This window comes from Corvus brachyrhynchos, unplaced genomic scaffold, assembly GCF_000691975.1.
Source record: "Corvus brachyrhynchos isolate BGI_N302 unplaced genomic scaffold, ASM69197v1 scaffold466, whole genome shotgun sequence".
Classification (NCBI taxonomy): domain Eukaryota; kingdom Metazoa; phylum Chordata; class Aves; order Passeriformes; family Corvidae; genus Corvus; species Corvus brachyrhynchos.
Window position 1 is genome coordinate 2,530,280 of NW_008238635.1, and position 9,762 is coordinate 2,540,041.

At 53.7% G+C, this 9,762-nt stretch overlaps 1 protein-coding gene across 2 annotated transcripts in view; it reads left to right on the plus strand.

The window, feature by feature from the left end:
* LOC103617799 (voltage-dependent R-type calcium channel subunit alpha-1E) overlaps positions 1–9,762 on the plus strand; it is an 81,070-nt gene that overhangs the window by 43,588 nt on the left and 27,720 nt on the right. For both annotated transcript variants that reach the window (XM_017737435.1, XM_017737436.1), the window contains exons 8-18: positions 2,402–2,517; positions 3,468–3,521; positions 3,867–3,992; positions 4,254–4,463; positions 5,785–5,897; positions 6,141–6,253; positions 6,387–6,518; positions 6,854–6,926; positions 7,320–7,437; positions 7,741–7,808; positions 9,003–9,100. In XM_017737435.1, coding sequence (XP_017592924.1) covers positions 2,402–2,517; positions 3,468–3,521; positions 3,867–3,992; positions 4,254–4,463; positions 5,785–5,897; positions 6,141–6,253; positions 6,387–6,518; positions 6,854–6,926; positions 7,320–7,437; positions 7,741–7,808; positions 9,003–9,100 — 1,221 coding nt within the window. The remainder of the gene's footprint in view (positions 1–2,401; positions 2,518–3,467; positions 3,522–3,866; positions 3,993–4,253; positions 4,464–5,784; positions 5,898–6,140; positions 6,254–6,386; positions 6,519–6,853; positions 6,927–7,319; positions 7,438–7,740; positions 7,809–9,002; positions 9,101–9,762) is intronic.

Consider the following 9,762-nt stretch of genomic DNA (forward strand, 5'->3'; position numbering starts at 1 on the left):
TGGCAGCCACGATGGCTGGCCCTGTTCTCACTCACACACAGTATTATCTCTACCCGCTGCTGCAAATTGGCTCTGAGCAATCCTTGATCTGTCAGCATCGCCTACCCACTCTCAGATGTCACCAGCCCCCGCTGCTGCCCTGCTCGGGAACGTGTCTCTCTGAAATGTAATAATTCATTAAGTTGAAATTAACTTTTTTTTTCCCCTCCCCTTTCTGCCACCCCTTCCTCCTTCTAATGGACAAAAGCAATTAAGCTCCATTAGGGATCAAGTGAGTGGGAAGTGACTCCGTTGGAGATGCTGCCGCAGCTGCACAGACCCTGTCCCTGAGTGCGTGTGGCACCAGCCTCCTGTAAATTAGTGCTCCATGAGCAAAAGGGCTGGTTAGGGGAAAAGCGTTTCTTGACAAGCTCCTTTTCCAATGCCCCCATTCCCTTCTGCAGGAAAAGGAGGCTTGGGGCTCAGCTGGTCCTTCTAGATGGCTTCCACTGTGGGCACATGATGATGGTTTCTCTTGCCATGCAGCAAAAGGAGACACCAGCACAGGAGCTGCAGGACAGAGGAATGGGCAAGCAGGAAGCAGCAGAGAGTGGCCAGGTTCCCAGCTGATATAAATCAGGGGGAGCTTCCCAAGTGCTCCCAGTTGCACTCAAGCTGAGAGAGTTGGGGTTGTTCAGCCTGGAGTGGAGAATGCTCTGGAGAGACCTTAAAGCCCCTTCCAGGGCTTAAAGGGGCTTCAAGAAAGCTGGTAGAGGGGCTTTGGACATGGCCATGTAGTGATAAGACAAGGGGGAGTGGCTTCCCACTGACAGAGAGCAGCGTTAGATTAGATACTAGGGAGAAATTCTTCCCTGTGAGGGTGGGGAGGCCCTGGCAGAGGTTGCCCAGAGCAGCTGTGGCTGCCCCATGTCTGGAAGTGTCCAAGGCCAGGTTGGACAGGACTCTCGGCAGCCTGGTCCTGTGGAAGGTTTCCCTGCCCATGGCAAGGTACGAGGTGGTCTTTAAAGTTCCTTCCAACCCAAATTGTTCTAGGATTTGGTATCTGTGGGGTCTGGGAAAAGTGCTGCCGAGGCTGCCATGGAGTTATGGCCCGTGGGGCAGAACTGGGAGGACCAGAGGGCCAAACCAGAGGAGGACAGGCAACTTCCCTTCCAACTCTAACTCCAAACAGCATCTCCTCATTCCTCGACATCCCAAATTTGCAAATGAAGTGCAGTGAGGGTACAGCCAAAATGCTCCTGCCTTTCCTCCAGCTAGAGCAAGGAGGGATATCGGCATAGCATGCCCAAAACTGAGAGTGCATTTCACTGTTGGCTGGGGAGGTCCCTCCTTCTCCCCCACCTCCTCCCACCCTCCTTCCCTTCACTTAGGCTGCTTTTCTCTTCCTTGCCTTTTGTTTTCCCCCCCTTCCCTGCCCCGGGAAGAAAGTCTCATTTCAGTCTGAAAGCCACTGCTGGAGGGGGAGTCATTTGATGCTTAATGCCAGAGCGACAGGAAACTTCACCTTCCTGGGGTGGAATTAAAAACGCTTGAATTGTCTGGGGATCTTAAACAAGAGATGCAGGGAACATTCCGGGCTTTCCACACAAACACACGCACACGCACACACACACACACACACATACACATGCAAAAGCCCACACAGCATCAGGGTGTAATAGCTCAGCTAGGGTAATGCACTTGAATGCTCTCTGCAGCAGACAGACCAGCTTTTTCAGGTCTTTGGAATAGTTTTTATTTTTTGAGGCCTGAGATTGCTGCTGGTCTCTGGGGAGAGAGATGCTCCTCTCACAGAGAGAACAGTGCCATTTGCTATTTGTAATCACACTTCCCTTGGAGCATCCTGGGACCGGGATGGGGCTGAGGGCATGGGCTGAGACTCAGGGGTGGGACAGGGAGTGGTCATCACGCCTGGACAGCTCTTATGAGACACTGAGATCCAGAGGAGGACAGGGATGTCTCAAGTCCTGGGAAAATACTCCAAGGAGAGGCTGGAAAGGAGAAGGATCAACAGGAGAAAGGGAAGGCAAGGGACAGGACCTTCTGTCCTCCATCCCCTCACTGCCTCTTCACAGTGCCTGGTTCTTATTCCCTGAAGGGACACACAGAAGCTAAGCTGGCTCTGGATTTGGGAATCACTGAGAGCATCCTCCCTGAGTGGTAGCAGCTCCCAGCTGGAGCATGCAGGACTGAGCAATCAAGCAGGGGGTTTGCTTACATCCATCCATTCCCCCTTTTCTCCTCCCTGATCATTCACCCATCCCCAGGCCATGCTTTGGCTGGGGATGGCCGTGCATGTCCCCAACAACCACTTTGGTCCCTGCTTTCTGTGCCATGGTTCCCCAGCCCCCTGGGCACCCTGCTGCCCCTCAGCCCTGCTCTCACCTCTCCCCTTCCCCAGGGAGTTTGCCAAAGAGCGAGAGCGCGTGGAGAACCGCCGAGCCTTCATGAAGCTGCGGCGCCAGCAGCAGATCGAGCGGGAGCTCAACGGCTACCGGGCATGGATAGACAAAGCGGGTAAAGGATGGTGGCCAGGGGGACATCCGGGGGGACAGTGGGCACCACAGACCGCTGGTCGTGCGGGGTGGTGGGGATAGAAAGGAATCCCTGAGCCCCAAAGTGTCCCCAGGGTGCTCACGTGGTGATGTTGAGTGCATGGGTGAGCTTGGTGTGATGGTCCCACCAGACTGCCAGCAGGACATCACCAACCTCTGGTGAATCCTCATGTTCTGTGGCATGAAATTGTCACATTCTGTGCACGAGACACATTACATCTCCCGGGAGGCTGTGAGCAACATGGCTGGCAGCTGTGCTCTGCCATGCTTTCCTTTCTCCTGGTGTTTGCTGGAGTCCCCTGCAGTGGTGGGCAGTGGGAAAGAAGAGCAGTGAACAGGGGTTTTCCAGTCAAATCTCCTCCTGGAGCCATCTGGAGGGGATGCACTTACTGGTTCCTACGTCGAGACTCCTGGACCAGGGCTGGGGGTGGTGGAGGTTCCTCCTGACACGAGGCATGACAGCCCGTGGGTGTTGGTTCCCAAACTGCCACAGCCCATGTCCTTGCTTGCTCCTCATAGGAATCAGGTCAGTGCAGTCAGCTCTGGGAAGGGAAGATTTACACTTTCATCCAGTGCTCAGACTTGTAAAAGATGGATGTCTTGAAATGAGTCCTGAGCACCAGACCTCAGCTTCAGCCCTGGGCTGTGTTGTTTGAGCCCCAGACCTGCCTGCAATTTTCAACTTCTTTAATGAGCTTAGTGATGGCAGGGGGAGAAGGGCTGATTACAAGTAGTTTTTCTTTCTGATGCAATGTTTGGTAGCTGCCACTTGTCACCCTCCAGAATTTGCTTTTGAGCCCTTAACCAGTACTTGGTAAGAGTTTGCAATCTAGAGCCAGCCTCTGGGCTGGGGAAAGTTCTTAGGTACAAGGCAGTGACATCTCCTGATGCTGAACTGTGTGTTTTGCGTAGAGGAAGTCATGCTGGCTGAAGAGAACAAAAACTCGGGGACCTCAGCCTTAGACGGTAAGACCAGCAATGCCCTTAAAATCTACCTGCCCTTCCTTCTGCCTGCCTGGAGCTGGAGGCTCACACCCTCCAGCTGTGATGGGAGGTTTGGGGAGGCCCCAGTGGGGTCTGCAGCCCAAGAGAGGGGTGAGGGGAGGTGGATTGGCACCATAGCCCCTGAGAGAGCGTGGAGGCTGGGAGGTGTCAGATCCCATGAGAGGGATAGCTCTGGACTAGGATCACCGAGGTCTCTCTGTCCTGCTAATAGACATGAGTACTGATCACCAGGTCCTGACCAACGAGCTGGCTACTGGCAAAGTTGGGCCACTGAGACTCCAACGCCTATTCCTCTTGCTTTCCCAGTCCTCAGGCGAGCCACCATCAAGCGGAACCGGACGGATGCCATGTCGAGTGACGAGCACTGCGTCGACATCTCCTCCGTGGGCGAGCGGAGGCTGGCGCAGAGAAGACGTCTTAATCCAACCTTGGGTCAGTGCAGTCTGCAGCTTGCTTCCCCCAAACCTCTGCCAGCTGATTGGGTTCCCAGAGTCACACCCATCACATGGAGAGTGTCACAGACCAGCCATCTCTGCTAGTTAACAGCAAACCTCCTGCTGCCCCCTGTGCCACATAAAAACTCTCTGGACAAGTTGTGCCCCATAAGAGCAATGTCCATGAGCCAACTGTCCTGTCTCATGTTGCAGGAGAGGCTGGAGCATCCAACTCCTTGTTCCCCTTCTTCTCCTTCAGGTAACCCCTCGAGTCACTCTGGCCTCAAAGGCGCCAGGGTGGACGGTGCCTCCTACTTACGGCACAAGGAGCGGCTCCTGCGCATCTCCGTTCGCCACATGGTGAAATCCCAGGTCTTCTACTGGATCGTACTGAGCCTGGTGGCTCTCAACACTGCCTGTGTGGCCATCGTCCATCACAACCAGCCAGCCTGGCTCACCCACTTCCTCTGTGAGTCCCTGGGCTTGGTGTAGGTGGGAGAGCTCTGCCTGGGCAGGAAAATCTTTTTATCTCCAGTGGCTGGAGGTTGCAGCACACCCTCACTTCTTGCCTCAAGGCACATAGGGATGAGACCTACCACAGTCATGCTGGTGTGGAGCTGAGTGGGGAATAACCTCAGCTCCATTCACTGTTGATAACAAACGACCATGCACAGATATTTAATTCAGCTTTGCCCTTGGCCCCATGGCCACTGAGGGCTGTCTCAGCCTTGTGAGCAAACATGGAGGAGTTGTGCTGGCTTCATGTCCTTCAGGTCTGATGTGTTTGACATGAGAGAGAAACAAACTGCCAGTCTCAGCAGAGTTTATCCCAAAATTGTGAACAGTGGTGATGGAAAGCTTGCTGGAGAACCACTTTTGAATGTGCACAAGCCATTGCTGGAAAGGTGTGAATCTGCAGAGATGGGACTGGTCATGGCCGAACACCCTGGTTAATATCTTTGTGCAGAGCATGGTGAGGGAATCCCAGGTTTGAAACCAGTTACTGGAGCCTCCCTGAGCCCACCATGGGCCAGGGCACAAGGTCAGGTCTCAGAAGCACTGCAGCCATGTCCTCTGCAGCGTGGGCTACTGCAGAGTAGCGTGGTCAGCCCCATGTGTCACTCCTGAGCTGCTGCAGTGGGGGCAGTGCTGCTTTCTCAGACTTGTTATTCTTCCTCACCTGGAAAATGTCCCTGTCAAGCCCTGGCTCTACCCAAATCTGCAATAGTAGGCTCAGGCCTGCCAGGCTCCCAGCACGCTGCAGTGTGGCACGGCAGCTGGTTGTGGTGAGAAGCGTCTTCTGGGAAAGGTGAAGAGCCAGGCTCTTGCCTGCTAAATGTTCATGACATAGCTGGAAAAGCTTTTTACCGGCTCTTGGCTGTTCAGCTCTGTTTCCCTGGCTGGGTTCCAGCCATGCAATGATTTTAATCCAGGTTGATAATATTCCTCTACAGTGTCATGTGGTTGATGCCTTTGCAGGCTCCTCAGCCACTGTGGTTTAATGCCGAAGAGCTGTTCTGCTCCGTGCTGGCCGTGCCTGGACCTCTCAATCCCTTGGGACTCTGGTGCATCTACCCTGAATGATTGACTCATGGGCTTGATGCTCTGTTACATACAGTTTAGCTCCTCACAGATAAAATTGCCTCATCCCAAACCCTGAGAGCTTGGGGATGCAGCACGGTCCTTGACTTGTCCCATCTCTGTGGTGTTCTGTATGGTCAAGTGGTGGATGCATGCAGGATGCTCCACACAGCTCGGTGTCCCAAGCCTGCTTGGGTTTTGTCTTTCAGACTATGCAGAGTTCCTGTTTCTTGGGCTCTTCCTTCTGGAGATGTCCTTAAAGATGTACGGGATGGGGCCACGCCTTTACTTCCATTCTTCCTTCAACTGCTTCGACTGTGGGGTGAGCGGCCCCAGGGATGCTCTGGGTGTGGAGGGAGGTGTTTGGCAGGGGTCTGTAATGCAAGGCACTGAGAGGGAGAAGAAGATGGCCCTCACAGTGGGCAGGGAGCACTTTCTGCCGGGACAGCCTGAGACACCAGGTCCTGGACTGGGTGGTGGGTGCCTAATCCTCAGGGAGGTTAAGATTTCCTGCAACAGTCCATCCTGAGCCTGTCTTTGACTTGTGGCTGTGTCTGCTTCTCAGGTCACAGTGGGAAGCATCTTTGAAGTGGTTTGGGCTATATTCAGACCAGGAACCTCTTTTGGAATCAGTGTCCTACGAGCTCTTCGTCTCCTGCGCATATTTAAAATAACCAAGTGCGTACCCACTGTCAGTGCCTGTCATCCTCTGTCTCGGGCTGTGGCTGCAGCCCAGATCCAGTTGCTCCTGCTCTCCTGATGATGGTGTCAGCATCACTGCCAGTACTCAAGCAATATCTCTGTTTTCTAGGTACTGGGCATCCCTGAGGAACTTGGTGGTCTCGCTGATGAGCTCCATGAAATCTATTATCAGTCTGCTCTTCCTCCTTTTCCTCTTCATTGTAGTCTTTGCCCTGCTGGGAATGCAGCTGTTTGGAGGCAGGTAGGTCATTTCAAGGCTGAGGAACAGGAATTTCTTGGTGTTAAAGCCAAGTGATGACACTCTCTTTAGGGGCCCAGCAAGACTGTAGCCTTCCCGCTCAGTCTCCTCCCAGTGGTACTTCTCCCAGACAAAAATCCTGGCTTGAAGGCTGCCTTTGGGCTGTGTGGGTCCTTCTAGCCAGGAGACCTTCTTGTTTCTGGCACCAAATGCTCGGGAGACCTTTTTTGGAGTGGGGAAAGGTCCTCCTAAACACAAGAGAACCGATAGCACAGCAGTCAGGGGTTTGGTGACCTTGGTATTTCATCCCATTTATGTTCACCCGGTTCCCCTTCCAGGTTTAACTTCATGGATGGGACTCCATCGGCCAACTTTGACACCTTCCCTGCAGCCATCATGACAGTGTTTCAGGTAGGACCTGGGCTGCCGGGAGACACAAACAAAGGGACTTGAGACCCCCTGCTTACTCCCCCATGGCTGGGAGGGGTTCTTTGCACCAAACAATTTCCTCTCTGTCAGCTGTAAGGTATAACTTGCTTCCTCCCTCTCTTGCACAACAAAGTGGATGGAAAGAGATGGAAACTCTTCCACCTCTGTTACAGAAGATGAAGAGTTTCAAAACTCTTCTGAGGAGGCTTTAAACCCTCATCAGTGTCCAGTGGGATCTCCCTCAGGTGCTGCAGCTGCAGAGTTGGGTTATCCACTGCACAGGGTCTCCATACTTGGTTCCTGTGTGTTGGTGGTGCAGATGTCCAGGGGATGGGAAGGTGCAGGTGACAGAGCTGCTGCCTTGTCTTCCTGCAGATCCTGACAGGCGAGGACTGGAACGAGGTGATGTACAACGGCATCCGCTCCCAGGGAGGCGTGCGCTCAGGGATGTGGTCCTCCATCTACTTCATCGTCCTCACCTTGTTTGGAAACTGTATCCACTGGGCTGCTGTGCTTTTAGTGGTGACAACCCCATCTCCTCACCTTGTCTGGGGGCATCCCCCTCCCCATTTGCTGCTCCTTCTTCCCCTCCCAACTGAGGGAGACCCACCACACACGTGTGGCAGCGCTGGGTATCCCAAAGGCAGAGAAGGAGCTGAGGGCTGTTTCTGTGGGATGGGAGAGGAGTTTGTGCCTTTGCCTGAGCTGGCGAGGAGCTGTCAAGGCCACCCTCCCCTGGGAGCTGCAGATACACATGTCCTTAACACACGGCTTGTGCATCCTTAGCTGCTCTCAGATACTCTGCTGAACGTCTTCTTGGCCATTGCTGTGGACAACCTGGCCAATGCTCAAGAGCTCACCAAGGTATGTTCCTGCTGCTCCTTTTCCTTCTCTCATGGAGAGAGCGGGGAAAAAGCCATTTAGGCTTTGATTTAGGAAAATACTTAAACCTGCTGGTCTTTCCAGGAACGCCCACGCTTCAAGCATGGCTTTAACTATTTCTCCATTTAAACTCCCCGGTCCTGTTTGCCACCAGTCAGATCGAGATAACCCTCATCTGTTGGATGGGATCTCATGTGGGGACTGTTATCTGCCCGAGCACTCTGGAGATGTGGAGTGGGAAGCATTTCCCAGTGGTGTCAATATTTATTCCCCATCTGCCTACAGGGCAGAGGATGTGATTTAGGATGCAATCTAGGCTGGTGCTTAGCCGCTTTTAAGACCATGCTGGGAAATATTCGGGGAATGCTAAATTGTTGGGGCACCATCTGGATAATGGTGAGTAGGAGAGAGCTGCAAGGGTTGTTGCCACTCTTTGGAGCAGAGCAGTGATCCTGTGGTGCCCAGATTTTTGTAGAGCCCATGCTATTACTCGTGTCGCTGGGGCTCATTGGGAGGCTTCCACGCTGGTGTAAATCGGACCCAAAATGGGGCATGGTGCTGGTTTGCCTGAGGGGTGTGTGCAGGGGTCCCTGTCCTCCCTCGGTGGGTGCAGATGGCCCTTCCAGGGGCTGCTGGCTGCTGCTGGGTGTGAGGGATGGGAGAGCCCCACGGGTACCAGCAGCATCAATTAAGAGAGCGCTGAGTTTTTGAAAAGGCTGAATGCTCACTAATGACTCCTAATGACATTCTTTGCTCTGGAGACACAACTGTACTCATTAAAGCAATCCGGTCTCCGCCGGGGTCATTCATGGATGCCTTACCTCCCACTCCGTTGGGGGGATGCCTGTCTAGCCCCTGTGGTTGTGAGGAAGGGAGGGCTGAGCTGGTCTGCACTGCATGGGGTTGTTCCACCATGCTCAGCCCAGCTCTCACCTGGAGTGGGCTGGGTTCACTTATTTAAGCAGCACTGACGCCTTTGGGAAGATGTGGTGTAGTGGGGAACTTGCATCCCCGTGGCACAAGGGAAACAAAGTGTCTCTGGAAGTACAGGTCCTCCTCTATCCCTCAAGCCTCGGCATCAAGGGTGGCCCTGTACATCCCTCACTGCTCCCGACGGCTGCGCTTTCCCTTGGAACCCCGGCATCCCACTGAGCAATGCCCATCTTTTCTCCGCAGGATGAGCAGGAGGAAGAGGAGGCCTTTAACCAGAAGCACGCCCTTCAGAAAGCCAAAGAAGTCAGCCCCATGTCTGCCCCAAACATGCCTGCTATCGAGTGAGTGACTCCCCAACACCACCCCGGTGACCCCCCGAGCCCAGCCAGGCTTAGAAGGGCACAGAGCTGCAGCAGAGCCTGGCATGGCTGGCTGGGAGGGCTGCCACAAGAAAAAGGGGTCCCCACATGGGATGACTCCCTCTCTGGGCATCTTCCTGAAGGTGCATGGAGGTCTAGGAGTGTGCTTCCCACGAGCAGCAGTGCTTTTAGGGAGGTGACAGCTTGGGGAACAGGTCACCAGGGAAGTCCTGAAATTGCCAACCTTTAGACCAAGCTGCAGTCTCAGTGCTTGGGCATGGCAAAAATATGATAAAAGAGGCTTTCTGCCCCAAATATAGAGCTCAAGCACTCAGGGCTGATGGTAGGAGGCTGGGGGGAGGAAGGTATTTCAAGTTATTCTTGAGGAGGGGTGATATTTGTTCCTGGGGAGTGTTTCTTCATGGCAGAGCTGCAGGAGAGCAGCCAGGGCTGGGTGAGAAGGGAGCAGCGGTGTCACAAATCCCCCTCAGGCTCCTTACTTGGGAACGAATGCAGTTAGGAAAGATGGAGCAGTTTTGTGAAACCATGTTTGCTTGTACAAAAATTTGATTTGGGCGAGAAAAAAAAGCCCCAAACCACATAAAGCTCCAGCATGGTGTTAAGAAGCCTCATTTCTGCATTTC